Below are 27956 nucleotides of genomic sequence, written 5' to 3' on the forward strand. Positions count from 1 at the left end.
AGATAGATAGATAGATAGAATGAAAGAAAAATTGTGTTGTGGCTGTGAGGCTATGAAGAGAATGAAGCAAACCTGAACGTGCCAACGAAGGCCATGCAATTATTACTGTGACGCAGAATGGGGCTGCCCTTGTGTCTATGTTTGCAAAGCAACACACCAATGTACATACACATCCACTACGGAAATCAGCCTTTCAACACTTTATTGGCATCTGGTCAGAAAACCATTTCCATCTGTAAAGTCAGAGCCCTTCAGACGCCCAGACTGAGCATCCGCACCCCTCCCTCTTATTCTTCAAAAGGAGGGGAATTCTGGGAAACTCCAAAGCTTTTCCCTCTCAGCACCGCTGTTGCCCTAATGTAGCTTCTGGGTTTCATCCAGCCGTCTTCTCCTCTTTCGTGGGGTGGTCTGTTCCACTGTTGGTGGCCAAGCAGGGCTTGAAATGGAACATCACTCCAAGGTAATGACCCCCAGAGAAGTGGGTCAGCTTCGGTTGTTGCTGTCCTGGCATGAAGCAACCTCCGTCACCCCGATTTGCTGTGGCGTCCTAAGGACCTCAGAAGAAGAACTTCCATTCGGGCCCCGTGACCCCTCACATCCCCTTTCCCCAACTGGTGAGCCTTAAGTCCTCCCAACATCAGCGATCGTGATACTCCTTCTCCACAGGGGTTTGTCGCCTGTACAGGCCGAGGGTCTCATGGTGTCCCATACAAGTCAGGAAGAGGCCCTTCGTATGAGGGGTGCAGAGGCTCTCCTTTGCATCCGATGCAGGGGACTGACTCCTATCGTGTGCATGTGGGGGTGTGGCATGGTTTGGCCCCTCCCCTCGGAATCCCCAGATCTTTCTGTTATCCACAAATTTCTACATTTGCAAACCTGCTGTTAACCACTATTGGGGAGGGGTACCTAGGCTGAATCATGCTCTAGAAACCACAACTGGATACACAGAACAAACTCTCCCTTAGTGTGTAAACAGAAGCCAGGACGGGTCAAGTGGAAGACCCCTGCTGTCCACCATCCCCTCCCCAGATTCTCTGCAAGAAGGTGGGTGGGCAGTTACGTCCAGAAATAATTTTTCCTCCCCTCATTTCTCTCTAGAAACCTGCTACTCTGCAGTTTCCTCAGGAAGAAAATGGCAGCATCTCACTCGATACTACATGCCAAAAACTACTTGGAGACTTTACAGGGTGTCCAGAAGCCCCAAAAGCACACCTTGGTGGATTTCTGGACACCCGTTTCAGGATCCGGAGTGCTCCGTCCGTTCAAGGTCTATGTTGGGGTCAGTCTTGGCAAGGTTTGGCTCTGACCAACTGCATGTCGGAAAGAGCCAGGGCGTGGATCAGGTCCTCCAGCTGGTAGAACGTCTGGAAGGTGTTGGGTGACACCGAATGGCACTCCAGGTAGCGCCGCAGCTTCGCCAAGCTGTCCACGACTTCGGCCTTGGAGGGACAGGAGAAGAGGGCTGGTTCCTCCTTCTCCTCTTCTTCTGCTCTCACTGAGATGGGTTCTTGGGGTTGAGGGACCTCCTTTGTTGGGTCTATACTCTCCTGGTCTCCAAAACATTCCAACCCTTCATCCATCAACACGTACTGTTCAAACTGGTCTTGATCCTTGCAGCCCAATGCTTGGACTACTTCTAACGGAGGGGTCAGCAGGCGGGGATTTGCGCTGAAGCCCGCCGCTTTGAAAGAGTTTGCTATGGTTTGAGGACACACCTCCGACCACGCTTGGACCAACAGGTGGACAGCATCCAGAAGGGTGAGGAACCTGGAGAGTTTGCTGGTGGGGCTGGAGACTTTGCCGTGGTCCTTGACCAAGAGATGGGTCAACATCCTTCTCCGGTAGTGGCACTTAAAATTCTGGATAACCCCTTGCTCCAGGGGAGGCAGCCAGGCGAGGTGAGGAGGCATGAAGACCATCTGGACGTTGGAGAGCTCGGCGTAGGGATGGACGCCGCACTGTGTGACGAAGAGCGCCACCCGCCTCTCCTGCTGTTTCATCTCCTCGTTGAACTTCTGAAGCCACTCAGAAAAGATGGTGGGAGTCATCCAGGCCCTACTGTTCATCTTGTAGGTTGCAGAAGACAATCCCTGAAGGTCACCAAATGGCCGCGCAGCCTTGCCCACAATTAACACATCTTTTTTATCCGAGCCATCCATGTTGGCACAGAGCAAGATGGTCAGCTGGTCCTGGGCTTCGCCGCCTCTCCGGGCCACCAGATCTTCGGGGGTCGCTCTAAAGAGCATCCCCGTCTCTCCACAAGCGTAGACATTGGGAAGGTCATAGTGGCTGAGGATACAGGGCAGCGTCGTACTTTCCCAGCGATTGTCGTCTTCATCGTCTTCCTCCTCCAGAAGTTCCCGGCTCCATTTCTCCGGGAGGGACCTCCTGGGGCCAGTTTTTGGCTTGGCCAGGGAGCTGTTTGGCCACTGGAGGGTGGTTTCCAAGCCTGGTTCCCCACCTCCGAAGGTGACTTTCTCTTGCCAAAGTTTCCCCTCGGCAGAGAATGGGTGTCCGCAGCTGCGTTCGAACCACTGCAAGAATGCTCGGTCGCCGCCAGCTGGACCTTTGTCTTCCAGCTTCCGTTTGCGACCTGGATTGGCGTTTTTCCCCCATTCAGCCAGAATACGTTCTTTGTTCTTGATGATACGGCAAATCTGGGGCTGGGATACCCCGAATCGCTTGGCCAGTTCACTCTGAGAGACCTTGGGCCCTTCGAGCATCTCCAGTACACGGACTTTCTCCTGCAGAGACAGTTCTTTGCGCTCCTTGCGTTGAACCCCGGCTTCACCGGGCAGGGACGGTCCCTTTCTCCGGCTCACGGAAGGGCTGAAGGGGTGCCCTGCGGCACAAGCGCCCTGCCCTGACAGCGCCATGTGCTCCATGAAGCTCCGCCCGCAGTCACCGCAGATGAAGGAATTCTGCCCGGCATGCTTGGACTGGTGAATTTCCAGCTCAGATTTCAGACTGAAACTTTTGCCGCATTCCAGGCACCAGTGGGGCAGCTCCCCCAGCTGGGGTCTGCACCCCCGAACTAAAGGACTCACTTGATAGTCGACCAATAGGATCTCCTCGTTGGTGGCCCCGGAACCCAACAGAATGGGCTCGGGGCTGCTTGGTTTTTGCGCAACCTGGTGGAGTCCGTTGGTGGCACATTGCACGACGGCGGCAGCCTCCAACTGGTTAAGATGCATCTCCAACCCATCATCTTCCTCCTCTTCCTGCTTAATGATTTTTGGCTGCCAGCTCTCTTCTGGGGAAGGAAAAGAAGAAGAGGGTGAATTTCCTGTCCTTCTGAGAGTTGGTGAGGTGCAGAGCCTGATGATATTACCTAGTTTGGTCATGAAACGTCTACAAGGAAACTATCAAGCTCAGAGAGCACAGGGATCTCATAGTTACCCTCCCTCTCCCTCCCCTCCCCTCCCTTCCTCCTCCTCCTCTCCAACTGCCCCTCCCCTTTGAACACTGTTGATCTTTCCTAGTTGGGTCATGAAATGTCGGCAAGACGACCACTCAGCTCAGAGAGCACAAGGACCCCCACAGTCGCCTCTCTACCTCCTTCCCTCTCTTCTTCCTCCTCCCTCTATTCCTTCCTCTGCAAGCCACCCTCCCTTCTAGCACTGATGTTACCTAGTTGTAAGAAACCCACCAAGAGAGCCTCAAGGAACTCTCCAGTCCCACTCCTCCTCCTCCTCCTCCTCCTCCTCCTCCTCCTCCTCCTCCTCCTCCTCCTCTCCACATGCCTACATTCCTTCTAGCACTGAGGAAGCTCCCTAGTTGGGTCATGAAACATCCATAAGAAATCCACATGCTCAGAGACTACCAAGGATCTCACAGTCCTTCCTCCTCCTCCCCCTCCTCCTCCACTCCACATCTTTCCTTTCCTTTCCTCCATCCTTTTTTTTCTCTTTCCCCTACTCCTTGCAAGCCCCCCTCCCTTCCAGCACCGATGACATTCTCTAGTTGGGTCACAAGCCCAGAGAGCACCGAGGAGCCCACATTCCTCCTCCCCCTCCCATTCTTTCCTTCTCCTCTATGCAAACCGCCTTCCTTCTAGCACTGATGAAGCTCCCTAGTTAGGTCACGAGACATCCGCAAGAAACCCACCAAGCTCAGAGAGAAACCCCACCCCCCACAAGGCCTAGTTGGGTCACGAAATGTCTACAAAGAAGCCAACAAGCTCAGAGAGCTCACAGTCCTTCCTCCTCCTCCTCCTCCTCTCTCCACAAACCCCCCTCACTTCTAACACTGATGATGTTACCTACCGTAGTTGGGTTATCAAAAATCTGCAATAACACCACCAATCTCAGAGAGCACCAATGATCCCACATTCCTCCTCCTCTCCACAAGCCCCTTTCCTTTTAGCACTGATGATGTTCCCTAGCTGGGTTACGAAATGGCTGCAAGAAAACCACCAAGCTCAGAGAGCCCTATGGTTCAACCCCGAGCTGCAAACCCTCTCTTCTCTCCAAGTTAAGCCACGTTTCTCCACCCAGCGCATAGCTTTTCGAACAGGCCATGGTCTGTGTCTGAACAATTGCTGCAAAGTGACAAAAGAAAAAGACATTTGAAGAGTCAAATCAGCTCGGAGACCCACCAACTCCTTGGTAGCCGCAGTTCTCCGGGTCCCGTTCCATCTCCTTCATCATTCTCGCTGCCTCCTCGGAGGTATCGCCAAGATCTTCTATGGCAGGGTCCTCAGCCAGGATGCCGGGATGCTTCAGAAGCCGGACGGATCTGCGAGGAACCAAAGGAGGACACCCTCATCCTTGGTCCCACATATCGGCAGAAGGGACAAGTCACACCGGTTGTATCCCCAAATGTCTCTCTACCAGTGGTCCTCGCCTTATGACTGCCATTGTGGCCCACAGTTTCGGTCATTCGGCGAGGCATTCGTTTCATGTCTCGTTTTGCAACCATCTTTGTTAAGCGAATCGCTGCAGCTGTTTAGCAGGTAACACGGTGGGGAAGGAAATCCGGCTTCCCCGTCAACTTTGCTGGTCAGAAGGTCGCAAAAGTGGACCATGTGACCCCTCCCGCCCCGGAAGGCCGCGACCATCATAACTACGAGTCGGTTCCCAAGAGTCTGAATTTTGAATCAGGTGATTGTGGGGATTCTGCAACGGTCACAAAGGTGAAAAACGGTCATAAGTCCAGGAGTGCCTGTATTTGTTGGTTGGTCATGTTGAGGGACCCCACTGCCTCATTGCACAACTCTGGGTGACGCACAAATAATAGAAATGTAAAAAAAAAATTACATATGTAGTCCTCAGCTTATACTTATTCGTTTAGTGACCATTCAAAGTTCAGGGGAAACCCACGAGGAAAAATCTTAGCAACTTTTAAGACTACTTCCAGATTTTCCAGATGAGCATGGAATTCTGGGAGTTGAAGTCCTTCCCTTTTAAATCTTTCTGGCTGGGGAATTCTGGGCGTTGGAGTCCTGCCCTCTTAAAGCACGCCAGCAGGGGAATTTAAGTTAGCAGACATTGTTGGTGCAGGAGGCAGGACTTAAATTCCACTCATCCCACTGGACTGGCTGGGGACGATGGGCACAGTAGCTTGGCCCTCCCAGAAGCTCCCTTCCACGTCCAGAAGAACAGAGTCGGAAGGGGTCTTTAGAGGTCTTAGTCCACCCCTCTGCTCAAGCAGGAGACCCTCTTACCGTTTCCAGACAGACAGCTGTCCGATCCCTTCTGAAAAACCTCCATTGTTGGAGCACCCCCCAATTTCCAGAGCCAAATCCTTCCACTTAGCCCTCCCCATCCCTGGGCTGGATGCCGGAATGGGGGTGGGAGCAGGAAGGCACTTTGCACATGCTCCATTCTTCTCCCCAACCCGGCGCCCAGTTCCATATATCCCTGATGTTTCCCCAGGTGGATGCGATGCGACCTCACCTGAGCTTCGACCAAGTCTGTGCGGCTGGGGACGAGGGGTTTGGTGGTAGCTGGCTCTGCCTGGCCTGGCCTGGTTCCCCACCCCCTCTCCAGCCGGTTGCTCAGGGTAACGGAGGATGAAGGAGGGATGAAGGTGGGGAAAGGAGGCTGGAAGCCGAGCATCACCTGGCGGGCAGGGAGGCCCCAAAGAAGTCCCGGCTCTGGCCTGCCTCGGTCGCCCGCCGGAAGATCAGGGCAGACAGGCCATGGGGAGGCCTGCCCCCGGGACCCCTCCCCTCCCCTCCCCTCGCCCTGCCCAGCCTCTGCCAGGCTACATTCCCACCACCGATTGGTCCTGCCTGCCTCCCGAGCATCTCTCCCTGCCAGGGATTGGATGGGGTGCCCGCCGAGAGGCGGGGCAGGCAAACAATGGTTCATTCAGGAACCGGCAGTGCCTGGGTGGGTGGGAGGGGGGAGAGCCCCTCCTGGCTGTTTTCCTGGAAATGGGGGTGGGTGGGCTTGCTTGGAGGCTGAAGCACCGAGGATGGAAAGAGAGAAAGAAAGGGGTTGAAGTTTAATGGAGACTACAACTCCCAGAATCCCCTGGCCGGGATGCTTCACAAGGGGTGGACTACAACTCCCAGAATCCCCTGGCCGGGATGCTTCATGAGGGGTGGACTACAACTCCCAGAATCCCCCAAGTGGAATGCTTCACAAAGGGTGGACTACAATTCCCAGAATCCCCCGGCTGGAATGCTTTAGGAGGGGTGGACTACAACTCCCAGAATCCCCTGGCCGGGATGCTTCACAAGGGGTGGACTACAACTCCCAGAATCCCCTGGGCAGAATGCTTCATGAGGGGTGGACTACAACTCCCAGAATCCCCCAGCTGGAATGCTTTAGGAGGGGTGGACTACAACTCCCAGAACCCCCTGGGTGGGATGCTTTAGGAGGGGTGGACTACAACTCCCAGAATCCCCCAGCTGGAATGCTTTAGGAGGGGTGGACTACAACTCCCAGAATCCCCCAGCTGGAATGCTTTAGGAGGGGTGGACTACAACTCCCAGAACCCCCTGGCCGGGATGCTTCACAAGGGGTGGACTACAACTCCCAGCATCCTTCTGCTGGAATGCTTTAAGAGGGGTGGGCTTCAACTCCCAGAACTGCCACATCAACATGCTTTAAGCTGAAGCCCACCCCTCATAAAATTACAAAGCAGGGGAAATGGGGAAAGGGAGCGGGCGGGGGCGGGGGTCTCTCTGCGGTGGAGGAAAGCTTTGGCAGGACCGGAAGACCCCCTCCTCATACTCACCTTTCAAACTGGGGTGGGGGGAGCCAGATAAGCTGCTTCCCCAAATCCTGTGGGGGTCTGATCCGGTCCCTTTGGGGACCCACAGTGGGAGGGGTGCCTCCCCCTTACCCCCCCCTTTGCTCCGCTCCCCCTTTTCCAACCTGGGAGGGGTCCGAAAGGGAGACAATTCAGCCCCCAAATCCACCCTGCGTGCAGCTGCTGATTTGGCCGTTAGGGGCGCCGTTGAGTCTCCCACAGCTGCAACCGACGCAACGGAACGGTTCTCCCGCGGGGGCTGGGAAGGGGCTGAGTCTCGAATGGAGATGTGGCGGGGAGGGGAGGGGAAAAGAGGGGAGGGGAGGAAGGCCCCCTCCCTCCCTCCCCCCCTCCCTCCTCCTAAACGTGGGTGCCCCAAAAGGGGAGACCCAAAAATGGGGACCCCAAAAGGAGAGACTCAGAAGTGAGTATCCCCAAAAAAAGCCTCCAAAAGTGATGACCCCCAGAGTAGAGATTCAGAAGCGGAGACCCCCAAAAGCGGGGAGCGGAGTCGCCCCCCCCCAGTCCTCTCCCCCCTCCCGCCTGAGCCAGCGCAGCGCAGCGCCTCGGCGAGGCTGCAGTGGCGACCTCCGGCCGTCGGGTGTCGCTGCAGGGAAAGCGGCGCCGCTGCTCCTGCGGCGCCCGCGGCTTCCTGGACCGGACCGGCGCCCCGATCGCCCAGCCGCAGCCCCGCTCGCCCCGGTCGCTCCTTTCCGCGCCTCGCCCCGTCCCCCGTCGCCTCGCTTGCTGACCGTTGCCGCAGGGCCATGGCCGAGTGGAGCCCCGCCCAGGTCAGCGGGGAGGCGGAGGGGGGGGCTTGCCGCAGTCCGGGCGGGGCTGGAGGGGGGAGGAGGACTCCCTTTTGCGCGCGGGGGGGGAGATCTGACCCCCCCTCCCACCCCAAGGGAGGGGACGGGGTCTTCTAGCCGGGAGGGGGATGACTCTCCCATCCTGGGTGGGTTTGGGAGTCCGGACTCCTCCCGAGCTTGGATGGAGGCATATTTGCTGGGTGGGGACCTCCTCGTGGTGCCCTTTCCACCTGCCCATGGGTGGTGGGGATGGGAGGGGGGCTCCTCCGGGGTCTTCCCACCTCCGGGTTTGGATCTGAGGGAGGGTCCATGCCTCCCGAGCTTGGATTGCCCCCTTGCTGGGTGGGGATCGCCTCCTGGTGCCCTTTCCACCTGCCCATTGGTGGTGATGGGCGGTGGGAAATGCTGTGTCCAAGCTTGGACCTTGGCTTTGGTGGCTGGCCTAGGGGTATCTGGACCCCTCCCGAGCTTGGATTGCCCCCTTGCATTGCTCAGCTTATGGGAAGCGATCTCCTCGTGGTGCCCTTTCCACCTGCCCAATGATGGTGATAGGGGGTGGTGGTCCCGAAAGCTCTGCCTTCTTCCAGCTTGGGATTGGGTTTGGTGGCTGGACTGGGCAGGAGATGGGGTCCAGGGGCTCCCCAAGAAGATAACCCACTCATCTCCAAGGATGGAATTCGAACGTGGTGCCAGAAGTGGATTGCGGGTGGTTCAAAATTTCTGTTTTTGCTGGAAAAGTCTGGCTTTTGCATCCCTTGCAATTGAGAGGCTGTTTAGTGGAGGGGCTAGAAGCAGGGAGACTGGGAGTTCTAGGTCCGCTTTAGGCATGAAAGGCAGCTGGGTGACTTTGGGCCAATCATCAGGAGACTGTGTTCTAGTCCCACCTAACATACCTCACAGGGTTGTTGTTATGGGGAAAAGTAGCAGAGGAAGGATTATTCAGGATGTTCACCGTCTGGGATCAAAATACAAGAAAGGGATAAATAAACTTCAAATGGTCACTAAATGAACAGATTGTAATTCGGGGACTGGCTGTATCCTTTCTGAGTTGGTGACCCCCACCGGTTTGCCAACAGGGCCTTCAGTGGGACATGGACTCCCACCATCCGGCAACGGCACAGCCCCTCAACCTCCCCGAGCAAAACTCCACGGCGGACGTCATCCCCGAGACAGCCGAACTCTCCCTGACGGTGGTGGCGGAAATCCAAGCTGTGGAGAGCAAAGTGGATGCCTACGCCGCCCAGCTCATGAGCCTGGAAGGCCGGATGGGCATGGCCGAGACCAAACTGGACGGCTGCGAGAAGACGGCGGTGGAGTTCGGCAACCAGCTGGAGAGCAAGTGGGCCGCATTGGGCACCCTGATCCAGGAATACGGGCAGCTCCAGCGGCGCCTGGAGAACATGGAGAACCTCCTGAAGAACCGTAACTTCTGGATCCTACGTTTCCCGCCAGGCGCCAAGGGGGAGGCCCCTAAGGTGAAGGGTGGAGGGGTTTGAGTCCTGCGAGGTTAGGGAGCCTGACGATTGGTCAGGGAACGATGGGAGCTGCTGGTCAGCCACTGCCGGTATTTTTTTATTTTTTTTTTGCCGTGCTGGCAGGGTGGCGCCCTTGACGGGAGTTTAGGATGTTATGCAAATGAAGCCAACATGAGTGTTTAATAGAGTTTGTCTTGGCAACCTGGGCAAATTTAGGAGGAGTGAACGTCAAGTCTGAGAATTCCACAGCCAGCATGCTTTAAGAGGGGGGGGGACTCAGGGGTGAAATTCAGCCGATTCTATCCAGCTCGGATGAACCGGCCGCTGTGGGAGGCTCCGCCCACCCGTGCGGACGTCACGATGTCACTTTTTTTTGACATTTTAAGCCTCTGCACATGCAGCGCACACACCTTTGTCAACCGGTAGGGAAGGTAAATGAGCTTCACCCCTAGGTGGACTTCAGCTCCCAGAATTCCCCAGCCGGCATGCTTTAAGAAGGGAGGACTTGAGCTGCTGGACAACGCTGACTGATATTGAACTGATCCCTCTGGCAGTTACTACTGTTGATTCAGGTTTCAACTCATGTGTAGCTGCTTCTTGCCAAAATGTAAAACTTTACTTTTCTCATCGCTGAATTCCATTTGTTGGATAGGGCCCTGGGTTCAAGTCCCTCAATATCTTTTTGGCTCTTGAGCCTATCTTCTGGAGGTTTGGCTATTCCTGCCCGCTTGGTGTCGTCTGCAAATTTGATGACTTTCCCTGCTATCCCCTCCTCTAAATCAGGGGTCCACAACCTGTGGGCTGCAAACGGTTTGCAATCGAGCTGCAGAAATGTCTGGAGACCACACAGGCACGCCCTCGCAGCCTTGGTTGCATGAGAAACAGGTGAGCGCTTGCCCATTCCATTTAAGTGAGCAGTTGGTGTGCGTGCACTCTGCTTGTGCAAATGAGCTGTGTGCACGTTTGTCGGCCACTCGCGTAGAACCATCTCCTTTCTCCTCCCCGCCGCAAAGCCGCAAACACTGCTGAACTCTGATCACGATTGTTGATGACCCCGCGTGCTTGCCTTGTTGCAGGTCCCGTTGCTGTTCGATGACGCCGCCTGCAGTTTCTCGGAGCAAGAGTGGAGGGGCCTCAGCGAAAGCCAGAAGGACCTGTACCGCCACATCATGATGCACAACTACCAGGCAGTGGTGTCCGTCGGTAAGAGCGAGCTGGTCATCAGGACCGGGCCCGTAGTGATCAGCTGCGCGACTCTCCGAGACAAACTTGCCAGGCGGCTGCATGCAAATCGGAGCATGGATCTGTAGCGGCTCGGTGGTGCTGTGGCTGCGTTCTCCCATCATAGGATGGTTGTGTATCTTTACCCGGAAAGGGGCCAAGGGTGTCCGGGCTGCGTCCAGCGAACGAAGGCTCCATCTTGGGGTGCCGTAGACCTCCATTCCCCATTCTGATGTCTTCTGCACCCAAAGCGAGTTGTCCCGTAGACAGTTAGTCCTCAACGTACGAACCCAATTCTGCCCAAAATTTTCTTTGCTAAGTAAGACGGTTATTCAGTGAATTTTGTCCCGATTTTACAATTGCCACCGTGTTTAAGTGAATTGTTAAGTTGCAGTTGTTAAGTTAGTAACAGCGTCATTAAGTGATTTAAGTGAATCTGGCTTCCCCGTTGATTATGCCTGTCAGAAGGTCGCCAAAGGGGATCACGTGACCCTGGGACACTGCGACCGTCATAAATACGAGTCAGTTTGCCAAGCATTCAAATTTTTGATCACGTGATCATGGGGATGCTACGAGGGTCGTAAGTGTGGAAAATGGGCATAGGTCATTTTCTTCAGTGATGTCACTATGAATGGCCACTAAACGAATGGTGGTAAGTCCAGGACTATCTGAACTGTCATTTCCTCCGCAGATACGGCCGTCTCCAAACCGGAACTCCTCGCCCGGATTGAGCAAGGAGAGGTTTCGGAGCAGACCGACAGCAGGGAAGAGTCCCGATTGGGGAACCGGTCAGGTGGGTGAGGCCACTTCACACCACTCTTCAGGCATGCCGGCTGGGAATTCCGGGAGTGGAAGTCCACCCACTTTGCATTCTCCGAGTTTGTAAAACACGGATTTAGCTATTGGAACACGGAGAGGGGAGGTGGCGGAAAGTGTGCCTCCTCTTTGGAATAGGGGGATCTGGGGATGACGACCCTCCTCTTTTCTCCCTGGAACAGGATCACCAATTTCTGCTCTCCGTGGGAGTTCCTGGATTGAGGAAGAAGATCTGTCTCTCGTCAAAAGCATGGGGGCCTTAGAGGACAGAGAAATCCCTGGGGAGTGCACCATGGGTAAGAAAGGAAGGAGGAGCAAGTGACCAGTTAAACATTTGGAAAACCACTTGAAACATTCCCAGGGAAGGGTGGTGTCCGGCTGTCTTCGGGAATCAGGAAGGCCAGATCGGCCCCGGCTCCTAATTTTCCACGGGGGTAGTTTGCTTGTGAAGCTACAAGGACGTAGCGAGAAGAAGGTGGGACCGCTCAAGGAGGTTAGTCCGAGAGGTACCCATGAGTCTCAGTGCTGCCTCAACCTGAACCTTTAAGCAAGAACGATCCTCGACTCCGTTTCTTGACAAAGGTCTAGTTTACTAAAGGTCAAGTGAAATGCAATAAAGGAAAGACAGAATTGAGGTTCACGGGCCAAATCCCTAGGCATAACTTCCCCCCCCCCCCAGATACTTCCCATAGCTGGTCCCATCATCCAAAACAGTGTGCAAGGCAGGGGTGAAATCTAAAAATTTTCCCTACCGGTCCTGTGGGCGTGGCGTAATTGGCGGGCGTGGCTTGGTGGTCAGGTGACCGGGTGGGCGTGGCCAATAACAATAAATAATAAAAATAATAAACAAAGTACACAAAACAATAAGAGGTACCAAAAACCAGCTTTCACACTTTACACACACACAACACGACACAACTGACTCACTCACTCACACACACACACACACACACAAAACACCACATACAGCTTTGTGAGATTTTGTGTGTTTGTGTAGTTAAAGTGAAACAGTACAGAAACTCACCAAATCTCAGAAAGCTGCACAAATATTCTGTTTTATTATTTTATTTTATTTAATTTATATTTTTTAGATAATAGCAGCTAAATTTAAAACTTCTTTAACTTTAAATTGTTGTCTAAAAAAAAAAACTTCTTAAAAAACCCAATTAACTATTTTTTAAAGCTCCCCCCCCAGTTTCTTAACCAGTTGGAGGCAAGCAGATTGAGTTGCTCACTGATGAGATGGATTGCAGGCAGGCAGATTCAGTTGCTAGCTGATGCAATTGATTGCAGCAACCGAAGCAAAGCTTTACGAGCCCGAAAGAAACAGCAATTAGGCAAGTGGGGACCGGGCGATTAGGTGGGCGTGGGTGGGGGCTGTTGTAAAAAAATTATTTTAAAAGCCTATGATGATCAGGCAACTCAGCTCGGATCACCAGAGGAAAAAAAGCTTTTAAAACTTCCCAGCTGAAATTGCCTGATTGCCAGAACCTCTTAAAAGGATTTTTTTAACAACATCTTTGGTGGAAGAGCTTATAGAAAATATGCTTTTTAAAGGTTCTGGCAATCAGGCAACTCAGCTGGGATCTCCAAAGGAGCCTTTTAAAAGCTTTTTTTTTTAACAACCTCCTCGGCTGAAGAGGTTGTTAAAAAAAGTGTTTGAAAGGGTTCTGATGATCCCAGGTGAGCCGCTCAATCATCAAAGGCTTTTTTTAACTTTTAAAAGCATTTTTTTGGCTGAAGAACAAATAATAATAATAATAATAATAATAATAATAATAATAATAATAATAATAATAATAATAATAATAATAATAATAATAATTTAATTTTTATACCGCCCTTCTCCCGAAGGACTCAGGGCAGTGAACAGCCAGATAAAATAAAAAAAACTATTTAAACTATTTAAAAAACTTATTCAATATGGCCTAAATTTAGGTATAAAATGTATAATATAAAATAAACCCCATTTAAAATCGAATTAAAAACCCCTATTAAGCCAGTCCTGCTCGGAAGAATAGATATGTCTTCAGCTCGTGGCGAAAAGTCCGGAGGTCAGGAAGCTGTCGAAGTCCTGGGGGAAGCTCGTTCCAGAGGGTAGGAGCCCCCACCAAGAAGGCTCTCCCCCTGGGGGTCGCCAGCCGACACTGTTTGGCTGACGGCACCCTGAGGAGACCCTTTCTATGGGAGCGTACTGGTCAGTGGGAGACATGGTAACAGAAGGTGGTCCTGAAGATATCCCGGTCCTATGCCATGGAGCGATTTAAAGGTGGTAACCAGCACCTTGAAGTGCACCCGGAAGACCACAGGTAGCCAGTGCAGCCTGCGCAGGATTGGTGTTATATGGGAGCCACTCGTGGCTCCCTCTATCACCCGCGCGGCTGCATTCTGGACCAACTTAAGCCTCCGGGTGCACCTCAAGGGGAGCCCTATGTAGAGAGCATTGCAGTAGTCCAGGTGAGAAGTGACGAGGGCGTGAGTGACCGTGCATAAGGCATCCCGGACTAGAAAGGGGCGCAACTGGCGGACCAGGCGAACCTGGTAAAAAGCTCTCCTGGAGATGGTCGCCACGTGATCTTCAAAAGACAACCGTCCATCCAGGAGAACACCCAGATTGCACACCCTCTCCATTGGGGCCAATGATTCGCCCCCAACAGTCAGCCGCGTTTGCAGCTGGCTTTACCGGGATGCCGGCATCCACAGCCACTCAGTCTTGGAGGGGTTGACCTTGAGCCTGTTTCTCCCCATCCAGACCCGCACAGCCTCCAAACACCGAGACAACACTTCGACAGCTTCATTGGGGTGGTCAGGGGTGGAAATGTACAGCTGGGTGTCATCCGCGTACAGCTGATAACTCACCCCAAAACCACTGATGACCTCACCCAGCGGCTTCATGTAGATGTTGAACAGGAGAGGCAAGAGAACCGACCCCTGTGGCACCCCACAAAGGAGGCGCCTCGAGGTCGTCCTCTGCCCCCCTGCCAACACCGTCTGCGATCGGTCGGAGAGATAGGACGAGAACCACCGAAACACGGTGCCTCCCACACCCAATCTCCCCAACCGTCGCAGCAGGATACCATGGTCGATGGTATCAAAAGCTGCTGAGAGATCTAGGAGAACCAGGGTAGAGGAATAACCCCTATCCCGGGCCCTCCAGAGGTCAAACAAATGCTTTTAAAAGAAAAAAACAAACAAACCTCTGATGATCGCATGGCTCAGCTGGGGCAGGGGACGAAGCCAGGGATTTTTGCTACTGGTTCTCCAGACCACTCACCGCCATGGCTACCGGATCAGGCAAGCCGGTCTGAACCGGGAGCATTTCACCCCTGGCGTAGGGTCTCTGAGAGGCAGGCGTTTCACTTCCCCCAAGCTTCCCCCTCCCTGTCACCCCCCCCCCCACCAGGGTCCGTGACAAACTGAACAAATGTGAAGGGCAAGCGTGGCAATGAGTTTAGTGAGAGGAGGGATTTGGAATTGGTGGTTCGATGGTCCTCGCCCAGCACTCTTTTGCTGGGCAAGATGGCCTTTTTCTGTGACTTGTCCCAGCTGGGAAAATGTGCGGGTGAAGGGCACACCAAGTGGTCAGAAAGGAAGGCCCCAACCTCGGAGCCATGTTTGCAACCAGGCCACAGAAGTGATAGGCGCAAATTGACGCATCTCCACCTGTGCGAGCAGCAGGAGAGCATGTGCACACATTCTCCATTTGCATAAACGGCGGGTGTGCGAATACACCGTGCAGGCAAATGGAGGTGTGCATGTGTTCACTGCTTGTCGGTCTTTTGTGCAGAATCATCCCCTCTTCCCCCCACCGTTCCTCAAGGCTGGAAAAGTTGGGGAACTCCACCCCGGCCGATCTCTCGGTTCGTATGACAAGAATCCGAGCAGGAGACGGCAGTATGGGTCGTGCAGAAGGTAGAGGAGACCTTATCTCTATAGACAGGCCTGCTGGGCGCGTCCCTCCTCTGTCACCCTTGTCCTTTCTTTTTGCCAGGTGCTCCTCAGCTGTTGGAGGATGATGTGGACAACCTCTTCCCCCACAAGTGGACGGAAGTTTTCCAGGGTCCTGGAGAGGAGCTGCTGTGCGAGAGCCAGTCTGTCTCCGTCACCCTGCCCAAGAAGCCCCTCCAGCGGTCCGCGCAGGGACTGCCTGAGACACAGAAAGAGGATTCGGTGACATCAGTCGAAGCTCACACTGGCCCCTTCATCTGTTGTGAGTGCGGAGAAGGATTTGTAGACAGGCAGCTTTTCGCCAGCCACCAGAAGACCCATGGCGGAAGCGGGGCTTACCTTGTGCCAGAGCTTAAAGGAAACCCGGAGGTTAAGCTCACCCCCTTTGCCATCCAGAGGGCCCCAACTCCTGCCCGTCCCAAAGTGCATAAGCGCCCTGAGCCGCAGAGGAGCCCAACCGCGAAACCCAGCGCGGTGAAACGTCCCGGGAATCACATGGTGGAGCGTCCATACACATGCACCCAATGCAAGGAGAGCTTCAAGCTGGAGGTCAGCCTGCTCCTTCATCAGAAACTCCACGCGGGGAAGGGAGATGGGCCGCTGACCTGCACCTACTGCGGCAAGGACTTCCGGGACCTCTCCAAAGCCGTGCGTCACCAACGGATCCACACAGGCGAGCGTCCGTATCAGTGCACTGAATGCGGGAAAAGCTTCATCCGGCGGGACCATCTGCTGAAACACTGGCGCGTCCACACGGGCGAGACGCCCTACCAGTGCTCCACCTGCGGAAAGAACTTCCGCTACAAGGAATCGCTGAACTGCCACCAGAAAATCCATACCCGCAACCCCACCGTGCACCACCTGATGCTGGGAACCCAAGCGGGGCTGATGGGCCTGAAACCCGAGCAGCCGTAGCGTTGCTCGCACCTAGCTGAAAGGGATGTGCCAGCCCTTGGGGAGTGCCCCACTGGGGCAGTGGTGGGATAATGTACTCTTGGGGGCACAATAGCATTGATTGCCTCCTCCGTCCTGCACTGGGCACCACTTGCTGGATGCCAACACATAAGCTGTGTGCTGCTCCTGTGCAAGAGTAATGAGTAATGTGCAAATGCAGCCCACTCACCCTGCACCTCCTTGCATGCCTGGGAGGGGGAGTTAAGACAGGGCCCGCAAATACCCCGTTGCTCTCTCCAGCCCCTCCTCATATTCCACTCATTTCTCTGCCATGTCCACTTGCCCTACGATCTGCCTTGCGACATATACCCTACATGTATCAATGTATTCCATATTGCACAGTGCGCTGCAGAGGTTGGCCAAATGGTGGTGGGCCATAGCGAAAAGCAAATTGGTTGACCTTCAACCCTGCCCACTCAGGATGGGGGTCCCAGTCCACCCACACCTCTGCAGAACTGGAAACACCCACCTGCACCCATTTCCCAAGTCCTTGTTCTTAGTCGGCGTGTCTGTCCGTCTTCTCTGTTTTACTTTTGAAATCGTGTTTGGTTCTTTGCCGAGGGTGCGTGTCCGAACGAGAACAACTTCAGCCAGAGGTCCTGGCAGCTCTCCTCTTGACGCCCAGCTCTTGCATTGTGTGGTTTCACAGTGTGATGATGTCCCAGCAGGATTTTGTGTTGCCTGCCTCCCTAATTTTTGCACACTCCAGGATTGCAGAGATCTGCCCTCCATCGCTGTGGTGGTGTTGGTTATTTTTCTTTCAAGATTTCTGTAAATATCGGTTGAGTTAGCTATGAATTGCCCTGTTGTTGAAATCAATTGTCGGCTGAAGTAACTGTGAGAAACCAGCTTTTCTTCTGTGTGACGTCCAGTGTTTGATCTGTGGCTACAGTTTTGGGGGTGGTTGTTGGGTTTTTGTATCACCTTCTTTGGCAAAACATGTCAGTTCGATGTGTCTCTCCCTGACGTCTTGTCATCTGTGGGTTTGGGGTTGGGTTGTTTGACCGCTCTTGAGTGTGAGAGATTTCGGGTCTCAGACCAGCTATCCTGAAGCTCCCCATCCTATACAAATAGCCCTCAACTTAAGGACCCCTCACTTAGCGACCATTTGAAGTTCAGATGGACCTATTAGCGGCTTATACGTAGTCCTCAACTTGCAAGAGTTCATTTAGTGACCTGTTGCAACAGCATTGAAAAATTACTTATCTTTTTCACGCTTACGACCGTTGTAGCTTCTCCAAGGTCATGTGATTAAAAGTGGCAACCGACTTCTATTTTGACCGTTGCCGTGTCTCAGGGTCACGCGACCCCATTTTGTGACCTGCTGACACGCCAAGTCAATGGGGAAGCTGGATTCACTCAACAACGGTGCTACTAGCTTAACAACCGCAGTGATTCACTTAGCAATGCCGGCAAGAAAGGTCATAAAAATGGGGCAAAATTCATTGAGCAACTGCCTTGTTTAGCTGCTGAAATTTTGGGCTCCATTGTGGTCCATTGCATAGACCTCAACTTACAACCGTTCACTTAGTGACCATCTGAAGTTCCAATGGGCCTATTGAGGGAGTTACTTATGACTTGTATCCAAAGTTTCCATGATGGTCTCCCCCCCCCATGATCACATGACCAAATTTGGGCCTTCAGCACCTGAGCCGTGTTTATGATAATTTCCAAGTCCCCTGACCTTGTTTAATGATGGTTTTTCTGAACGAGGCCAGTGATTGTCTTATGATCCTGGTTGTTTTTAAACCAACGTGGTCCCTCAATGACCACACCATTCACCTCACGATCTCAAGAAAAAGATTTTAAAATCCGCCTGGATCTACTACATCAGGAGTTACAACCATGATAGGCTGCTTTCCGTTACCGTTGTAACTCGAGGACTGCCTCTACATACTCCTCTGGTAACAATAGGTGGGATCCACTTCCCCATGTGTCTTTCCCAAATCTGGTGGGTTGGACCGCAGTTGATTCCCCCGGATAGGAAGAGAAGACCCCCCAAAAGCATCTGGGGTTGAGTTTACCGTAGTTGGGCAGGAACCAGGTTCAAATCCAGGAAGCACGGATTTTGGGACATGTTCAAACAACACAGGCCTCCGAATTATGGCAGTCATAATTCTGAAATAGCAATACTAGCAATATCTCCATTTCTGTCCAATTGGGGAGGGTCTGTGGTTTTTCTAGCCTGAACAATCCCACCCTCTGATTGGTCTTTTGGGGAAGAAAAAGGAGCTTACCGGAAGGGAACCAACCTATCTGACAGGTAAGGGAAGATCCTATTGTTGCAAATATCGGGGCTCATCCTTCAGTCTAGTATATCAGATAGGATTAGAATCATGTTCTTCAGGTTTGGTGACCCTCCTGGGCATCCATATTCCCATGGTAGCAAGGATATGCTGGCTGGGGAATTCTGGGAATTGAAGTCCACAGACTTTCAAATTGTCCAGTTTGAGAAAATGTTGGATTAGCTCTTAATTCCAATTTTTTCCCCTCTGTAACACTAAACTGGGGGCTCTCAGGCCCCCAATTTTTTTTCATCTTCTCTCCTTTTTAACGGCAAGGTGTCGGACCCAGCCAGTCCTCACTATGCAAGCATTCAAAGTTACAATGGATATCCCCCTTCCTCAAAAAGAAGATACTTATATCCCAGTTCTGAAGTTCCAACCCCCAGGTTCATATGATTTGGGCACTGGGCCTGCATTTATATGTCTCAATTTACAAGAGTTCACTTAGCAACTGTTCAGAGTTATGACAGCATTGGAAAAAAAGGGGGGCTTACGGCCGTTTTCACTCTTAGCGATGATTGTACCATCCCCTGGGTAACCGGAGCAAAATTCACAGGCTTGGCAACTGGCTCGTCTTTATGACGGTCCCGTGATCAGGCGATCTCCTTTTGCGACCTTTACTTCACGGAGGGGAGGTGGATTCACTTAACGGCCATACGAGTAATGTAACGATTTCAACAATTCACTTAACAACCGTGTTCCTAACTTAACGGCCAAGGTTCACTTAACGACCACGTAATGATCACAGAGATTCACTTAAAGAACTTAAAAAGGGCCAGGATTAACTGAATGACCGTGGCAAGATGGGTCATAAAACAGGACACAACTCACTATTGTCTCACTTAGCAATGGTTCCATTCTGGTCGTAAATTGAGGACTACCTGTATTCCAGGCAGGTGCTCAATCTTTGATTTGATTCTTTCAGAAGTCCCCCTTAATTCCCCTTCTGCACAAGCCCCCTCCCCATAAACCTGCCATGAGTCCAACAGCCTTTGAATCAACATTTCAACCAAGCCAGAAGTAATATGGAGCCCTCGCCCAGGACAACTACATTTGGGGAGCAGAAAACCAAGACAGCTTTGGGACCCCTCTCCTGCAGCTCCAATTTGGCAAGGATGCACCATTCACAGCCCAAGAGCTGCTGGCTTTGGCAAAGCTTGCTTGGTCAGGATTTGAACTCGGGCCCATGATTTTTCTTGCTTCTCTTCTTTGGCCACAGACGCTCACCCTCCCCCCCCCCAAAAAAAAGGCCTTTTGGGAGGCTGAAAAAGCTGGATCATCTGTCTGGACCGTCCTCGGGCTGAGCTTGCATGGAGGTCGAAAGGGGGACTCCAGAGATCATCTAGTCCAAGAGGAGGAGGAGCGTGGAGGAGGAAATGGGGAGAAGGGGAAGAAAAGGAGAAAGAGAAAAGCAGGAAGAGAATAGGAAAGAGGAGGACTGGACGTTTCATGGCCCAACTAGGGAACAACACCGACCAAAAGGCATTTCTATACCAGTGTATAAAACAAATAAGAGCAACCCTCCCTCCCTCATAACACTGATGATGTTCCCTAGTGGGGTTACGAAGCGTCACGAGTAACCTCTCCCCGTCCCCCCGCAAACTCAGCGGGGCAGATCGGAGGGTCCCCAGGACTCCTGATCTCCGGGTGGGGGGGGGGAGCTCTTAAGTCAACCCGGGAATCACCTCCGCTTCGCTTCGCATTCGAGCTCCCTTCTCCACGCATGTTCCCGCCCCCGCCAGGCTCTCGGGAGGAATTTCTCCCGCCCCTTCCCACCGGGAAATCTTTTCCAGTCAAGCCCACCCACCCTAATAGCTGGGATACCCCCCCCGCCCGCCCTTAAATGCGCTCCCAGATGCGGCCACAGACTCCGTCCAGGTGCGAACCGTGGGCGGTCTGGACTAGGTGGGTGGGGGGGCGCCCGGTTGCTGCTGCGGGTGCGCGGCTCCTCCTCTTCCTCCGGAGCCCCCTCCTCTCCGCCGCCGCCCCTCCGCAGCCCCAGCTTAGTCCTAGCCCACCTAGCCCACCGCCCAGCCCGGGAAAAGCTATGGAAACACCGTGGGAACCGAATTTTCAGGTATTTCGCACTCCGGAGCGCACCAGTAACGTCTCTTGTTCTCGTCCGGATCTGGAGAGATCAGGGTTCCTCCAGCAACGCTCTCTCTGCCTTACTCCAGGGTGAACCCACCCTCCGAAACCCTTGGGGCGCTCTGCGTACGCTCAGAGACTCGCTGGCACCCTCCCCTCTTGGCCCTCCCAAAGAGAAAAGCGCCCCCGCCCCGAAAATTGGGAGGGCGATGGGGGGAAGGGCAAACAGAAAGAGCTCTCCTCCCTCTTTCCCCTGCTGGCAGGTCAACGGGAAACTCGGATTTCGGGATTTGCTACTTAGTAACATAAGCATTTTTTTAAAAAAAAAATAAACAAAAACAAACTCCGGTTTGTTACTTTCTCAACTCCGGGAACCATTTTTCTTTTTAAACAGCTGCTAAACCAGCATTCGTGGTTTGTAAGCGGAAGTGGGTATTGTCATGGTTTCTGGGTGGGGACTTTAGGGATCACTGTCCCCTCCTGCTAAACCAGGAATTGCGGTTTGTAAGCGGAAGACTTACAATAATTTGTTTAGCGACTGTTCAAAGTTACAACAGCACTGAAAAAACAAGACTTAGGACCGTGTTTCACACTTACGACCGTTGCCGCCTCCCCATGGCCATGTGATCAAAATTCAGCCGCTTGGCAACCAGTTTATATTTCTGATGGTTGCAGGCTCCCTGGGGTCACATGACCCCCTTTGGCGACCTTCTGACAAGCAAAGTCAATGGGTAAATTCAGATTCACTTTGCGACCATGTCATGGACTGAACTACTGCAATGATTCACTTAACAACGGTGGCAAGAATAGTTGTAAAAATGGAGCAAACTCACTTAAGAAATGTTTTACTTACCAACGTAAATTTTGGGCTCAGTGTGGGTGGTTGGAATTGGGAACAAAATTTTGGTGGCTAAACAAGACAGGTTGCCTCTGAGTTAAGACCTTTTTTTAGCCATGATTGTTAAGTGAATCAGTGCAGTCATTAAGTGAATCTGGTGGTCATTAAGTGAATCTGGCTTGCTTCTGTCTTTGCTTGTTGGAAAATTGCAAAAGTGACCCCAGAACTCCAAAACGGTCATAAATTCATGCTGGTTGCCTAATACAGATAATCCTCGGTTTACAACACTTCATTTAGTGACCGTTTAAAGTTACCAAAAGTGTCCTATGACTTTTTCCCCACTTACAACTGGGGCAATCCATGGTCACATGATCGAAATTTGGATTTATGATGGTTGCAGTGTCCCGGGTTCACTGCATCCCCATTTTGCGACTCTCCAACAAGCCATGTCAAAGGGGCAACACAGATTCACCTAACGACTGCCAGATTCACTTAAGACCGGACCAATTCGCTGAACCGTTGGCGGGGAAGCTGTATTTCGTCAATATCCATGTTACTGACTTTACAACCGCCAGGAGTCACTGAACAACGGTGGCGGGAATGGTCATAAAACAGGGAAAGAACACTTCACAAGTCTCTTTGCTTAGCCACAGAAATTGGGGGGCCATTGTGTGTTGAGGACTCCTCATACCCCGATTTGGAGAACAGGATGGTCGTAAGTGTGAGGACTCCCTCTTTTCAGTGCCGAACGGCCGTGGAACAAATAATTCTTAGGATTTGCTGTAGAGGCTCATGCTCAGCAGGGGATGAGGGCTTGGGTGGTCTTTATTGACCGTTTCCGCCCTTAGTGGAACCCAGCTGTCCTGCCGCCACCGCCACCGGGACTCTTCTGGATGCCCCCGAAGCCAGGATGCGAACCGGCGGCCCACCACCAAACGACCGAAATCTCCTTCTGGACGTTGCTGGCAGCCATGCAGGCGATGGAGAGGAAGGTGGATGTTCACACGGGACAGCTCCGGACGCTGCGACGGCGGGCCGATCTGGCGGAGCAAAAGCTCTCTGTGACAGAGAAGGTGGTGACCGACTTCATGCCCCACCTGGAGGCGCTGGAGACGATGCTTCGGGCCTTCGGGCAGCTGCACCAGCGGGTGGAGAAGATGGAGGAGCGGTTGAAGAACCAGAACCTCTGGGTGCTGAATGTCCCACCAGGCACAGCGGGGGAAACCCTGCAGGTCAGAGGGACAAGAGGGAGACATCTGGCGATACCTGTAATTGTGGCTTGATCCTGGCTTGAGCAATGAAATAGACCAGGTTTGATGGGGTTGGTGGCAGGGGCAGAACAGGGCATCTAGGAGTGAGGGTTGAGGGCGAGGAAGTATTCAAACTCAGTCCTCACTTGAATCCTGAACAACATATCAGAATTGTGGTCTGTCTGTCTCTAATCTATCTCTCATCTCCCATTCTATCTCCCATCCATCCATCCATCCATCCATCCATCCATATCTATCTATATCTATCCAGCTAGCTTTCATCTCTCTCTCTCTCTCTCTGTCTATCCATCCATCCTCCATCCATCCATCTTGTCTATCATCTATCCATGTCTGTCTGTCTGCCTGCCTGCCTGCCTGCCTGCCTGCCTGCCTGCCTGCCTGTCTATCTATCTATCTATCTATCTATCTTTGTTTTCTGAGGTTTTCGCGGGTGTTTATATGTAGGTCTTTGGTTATTCGGGTTTTCTCCCGCGTAAAATTAGTTTCAATGAAGTCTCATTCGTCATCTTCAAGCTTCAGCTTCGTGCTTCTAGGAGCAAGACACTTCTAATTTTACACGGGAGAAAACCCGAATAACCAAAGACATATCTATCTATCTATCTATCTATCTATCTATCTATCTATCTATCTATCTATCTATCTATCTATCTATCTATCTCATGTCCCTCAATCTATCTATTTCTATTTCTACAGTTGCCTATCTTAGCAAACAATACTGAGCTGTTCACAATTTTTTAAAACTTACAATTGAAACATTAAAATCAATTGAATCCTAAAAAAAAATCATAAAAACAAATGAACACATTAAAAGGACGAACGCAAGGAGACTTGCAAAGTCAGAGAGATATTTCACTCGCTTTCATTCAGCTCCCTGACAAATACCTGTCTGTGTGAGGGGGGTGGGCTTAGATATGGGGTGTCTGGTCCCAGGAGTGGTGCGCATTTTTTGGGGGGGGGAACCACACCTTCCCCAGCTGATCTGGGATCTTCCGCTTTCCGTATTCAGGTTCCCGTGAACTTCGGCAACATCTCGGTCTACTGCTCAGAACAGGAGTGCGAGGACTCGAACTCTGGTCCAAAGGAGCCCCAGAAGACTGCGGAGTCCTTGGTTTCAATGGGTAAAGGGGGTGAGGGTGGGTGGGCCAGGTCTCGGAGGTGACCTATATAAATTGGGATTAGGTCTCGTCCCACCTGGAAAGTTGGACCTATCACGTAGCATTGGGTGAACAAGCAGAAGGAACAGAAACTCAACTTGGTGACTGAGAGAGAGAAAAAATTAGTCTTCAACTTACGACCACGGTTAGCCTAGAAACGACTGCCGTGTCTGATGGCTGAGAAGTCCCCACCCCACCCCGCCCATTTTACAAGTTTTCCTTCCCAGGTTGTTCAGTGAGTTGTGGCAGTTCTTCCATTAGAACACGGTCATTAAGTGAACTCGGCAACATCTCGGTCTACTGCTCAGAACAGGAGTGCGAGGACTCGAACTCTGGTCCAAAGGAGCCCCAGAAGACTGCGGAGTCCTTGGTTTCAATGGGTAAAGGGGGTGAGGGGTGGGTGGGCCAGGTCTCGGAGGTGACCTATATAAATTGGGATTAGGTCTCATCCCACCTGGAAAGTTGAACCTGTCACGTAGCGTTGGGTGAACGAGCAGAAGGAACAGAAACTCAACTTGGTGACTGTGAGAAAAAAAAAAATTAGTCTTCAACTTACGACCACGGTTAGCCTAGAAACGACTGCCGTGTCTGATGGCTGAGAAGTCCCCACCCCACCCCGCCCATTTTACAAGCTTTCCTTCCCAGGTTGTTCAATGAGTCGTGGCAGTTCTTCCATTAGAACACGGTCATTAAGTGAACCGGCCTTTCCTCCCTTGACTCTGCTCGTCAGAAGGAGATCGCCAATAGGGATCACGCAACCCCAGGACACTGCAACCGTCATAAATTCAAGTCAATTGCCAAGAATCTAAATTTGGATCATGTTGAAAATTTGTCAGAAATAGGAAAACTGACACAATCTTGAAGTCCCTTGAAAAAAAGAGACTTATTGCCATTTTTCACACTTATGACCATTGCAGATCCCTGTGGTCATGTGATCAAGATTCAGATGCTTGGCAAAGGGTTCATATTTATGACCGTTCTGTCCCGGAGTCATGAGATCATCTTTTGCGACCTTCTGACAAGTAAAGTCAACAGGGAAATCCAGATTCATTTAGCGACGGTGTTACTAACTTGACGATCCGCTCAACAGCTTTGGCAAGAAAAATCGTAAACCGGAGCAAGACTCGCTTAGCAAGGGAAATGTGGGGCTGAATTGTGGTCATAAGTCTGGCTTTAGTGCCAGGTGCCTTGAACCAACGAGAATTTTCATGCCTTTCCTTTCCCTTTTCCTTTCCTCTCCTTTCCTCTCTGTCTCTCTCTTTCTCCCTCCCTTCCCCATCCTCCAGATTGTGCTAGCTCAAAATCTCATTCATTGTCCCCGATGGAAGGTGGGGCACCTTTAAGTGGCAAGCATCGAGGATTCTCTGGCGAAGCAGAAGATGTCCAAAAAGACAGAACAGGTAATTTGCAGGGAATCCATTCCTGTTGGCGACAATTCCAAAAGCATTCCCAAATGCTTTGTTTTCTGATCCTTTCCCCTAGAATCTTCTGTCCTCTTGCCGACGTCTGACGTAGTTGAGACAGAGCCTGGAAACCTGGGTAAGTTCAGCCCCTTGCCTGGGTCTTCGGAACATGACGTGTCGCCTTCCTCAGAGAAGGGCTTGATGCCGGTGGACAGCCAGACGAGTGCACTAGAACAGTCGGCTGAGTCTGGAAGAGATGTTGCAAATTTCACAACCATTGTCGTCCAGGAAGGGGTGCTTCCTGGCGAAGCACCGTATGTGTGTCCCGATTGTGGTAAGAGTTTCTTGTATGAGGAACAGTGCGCCTTGCACCAACAATCCCATCTCCAGGTCTCTCCAGACCGCGGGGACAGTCCCACACAACTTCCCCAGCCAGAGGTCAGGGCGTATACCTGTCCAGATTGTGGGCGCTGGTTCCCCCACCAGGCCAGCCTGAGCAAACACCGTCTCTGGCACACGGGCGATCGGCCGCATACTTGTGCTGAGTGCAAGAAGACTTTCCGGCTGAAAATCAACCTGCACCTTCACGAGCGTACTCACACAGTCGCCAAAAAAACTGGCTGCTACATCTGTGGCCAGTGCGGCAGGACTTTCAACCACCACTCAAATTTCTTACGGCACCAAATGATCCACACCGGGGAGCGGCCATACGCCTGCGGGGAGTGCGGGAAGACATTCATCCGTAAGGAGCATCTCGCCACACACAGGCGGCTGCACACAGGCGAGAGGCCATACCGATGCCCACTCTGCCCAAAGAGCTTCACCCGCAAGCAACATCTGGTGGGACACCAGCGCCTCCATGAGGGGGAGGCAATGTGGCTGGAAGATAACCCCACTCGGACAAATGGGCATGGCCAACAGGGTGGGATCAGGGTCCGGGCAGACGACGGAGAGCCTGGATTCGGACAAGAGACCTATCCACCATAAACCGTTCAGCAGATTCCGAGGGAGAATCAGATGGGGGTTGGTGGCTTGGAAGCAGCGTTTAGGCAGCCATCTTGAACCAAGCACAGGACTGTCATTGGTCACATCCTTGATCCCCAGAACTGGAGGTAGAAGGCCAGATCTGGGGCTCAAGACGCATGGTGTTAACGAGTGGGAAGGGAGCTCCATGCTCAAGCAGGAGACCCTACCGCATTCTGGACCAATCTCTTCTTACATGACCGATTCCTTGACCTTTGCTGAGACCAAGGTACAGAATAGGTCAAAAAAGTCAAAATGGTCACCAGCCCAAACCTGATTCTTACCCTCTCTTGCCGATACTCTCGACAGGAGGCTCTAATGATGCTGTGTTCAGTTCCTGGAGGTTGAGTTTTTAATTCTGTTTTCATCCCGGGTTGATTTCCTCTGTGGGAGGAGGGTGATGGGGAATTCTGGGAGTTGAAGTCCACCCATCTTTAATTTGCCTAAGGTCAGGCGCGAAGAATCAGGACCACACCTTAAATTCCAAGTTAAGCTGCTTTATTGCTCCTGCCTAAACTGGTCGAGTCCTCAACGTACAACCGCAAGCGAGGCCAACATTTCTGTGGCCAAGCCAAATGCTTGTTCAGTGAGCTGTTCCCCCATTTGTCGCCACCGTTTTTAAGCGAATCTCTGCAGTTCTTAACATGGTTGTTAGGCTAATTGGGCTTCCCCCATTGACTTTGCTGGTTGGAAGGTCATCAAAGACGATCACGTGACCCTGGGACACAGTGACCATCATAAAGATGAGTCAGTTGCCCAACATCTGAGTTTTGATTACGTCTACGTGGGGACGCTACCATATCATAAACGTGTCCCCGGGATGCTGCAACCTGTCATAAGTATAAGTCAGTTGTGAAATGTCTGGATTTTGATAACCTCAATGCAGCAAGGCTGCAACAATCATAAGTGTGAAAAATGGGTCTTAAGTCAGCATTTTCTCAGGACCGTTGACATTTTGAACGGTCACTAAATGGAACTTGTAAGTCAAGGCATTGGTTTTTTTTTTAAAGTTTTTATTTTCCATAATAATTTCAACAATTTAACCAGTGTACAGTACAATCAATTATCCAACAATTAATTCTTCCCATAAATTGTACTCAATCGGGCCTGCCCAGCCGCCCCTCCCTTCCTTAGTCCTTTCTACCCTTCTCTACCTTCTTCTACTTTCCCCATCCTTCCTCCTCCTCACTTCCTCTCCTCCTTCCCACTTCTCACTTCCACCCTTTCTAACCCTCCCTCTTCCCCTCCGTCTTCTCCTCCTATCCATTCTTCCCCCTCCCTTCTTTCCTACCTTCCTACCTACCTACTTTCTTCCTTCTCTCTACTCCTCTCTCCCTACCCTTTTCCTTCTGGAGTAGATGCTGAGCAGCCCCGACTTTACACCATTCCAACTTATTTAATTCTTCAATTGTTCCTGTACATTGGCAATCAATCAATTTGTAATCTTCCCCCCCTTTCCCCTCCCACC

At 52.1% G+C, this 27956-nt stretch overlaps 2 protein-coding genes across 7 annotated transcripts; one reads left to right on the forward strand and one right to left on the reverse strand.

Moving 5' to 3' along the window:
* Positions 1-187: 187 nt before the first annotated feature.
* On the reverse strand, positions 188-7915 carry LOC131197439 (tigger transposable element-derived protein 3-like). Of its 6 annotated transcripts, none has more exons than XM_058181515.1 (3): positions 7792-7915; positions 4598-4737; positions 188-3253 (listed from the first exon to the last, which is right to left on the reverse strand). In XM_058181515.1, the coding sequence occupies exons 2-3, from the start codon at positions 4647-4649 to the stop codon at positions 1281-1283; spliced, it is 2025 nt and encodes a 674-aa protein (XP_058037498.1). In that variant the 5' UTR covers positions 4650-4737; positions 7792-7915; the 3' UTR covers positions 188-1280. The 6 variants fall into 6 exon arrangements, with proteins under 6 accessions (XP_058037498.1, XP_058037497.1, XP_058037493.1 ...); XM_058181514.1 differs by lacking the exon at positions 7792-7915 and adding an exon at positions 7189-7323; XM_058181510.1 differs by lacking the exon at positions 7792-7915 and adding an exon at positions 5898-6156.
* On the forward strand, positions 7862-27956 carry LOC131198294 (uncharacterized). Its single transcript, XM_058182781.1, has 12 exons — positions 7862-7994; positions 9089-9487; positions 10564-10690; positions 11400-11501; positions 11707-11820; positions 15516-16383; positions 20319-20358; positions 22486-22869; positions 23915-24026; positions 24290-24442; positions 25349-25462; positions 25545-27956. The coding sequence occupies exons 1-12, from the start codon at positions 7971-7973 to the stop codon at positions 26450-26452; spliced, it is 3345 nt and encodes a 1114-aa protein (XP_058038764.1). The 5' UTR covers positions 7862-7970; the 3' UTR covers positions 26453-27956.

This window comes from Ahaetulla prasina, chromosome 4 (genome assembly GCF_028640845.1).
Source record: "Ahaetulla prasina isolate Xishuangbanna chromosome 4, ASM2864084v1, whole genome shotgun sequence".
Classification (NCBI taxonomy): Eukaryota; Metazoa; Chordata; class Lepidosauria; order Squamata; family Colubridae; genus Ahaetulla; species Ahaetulla prasina.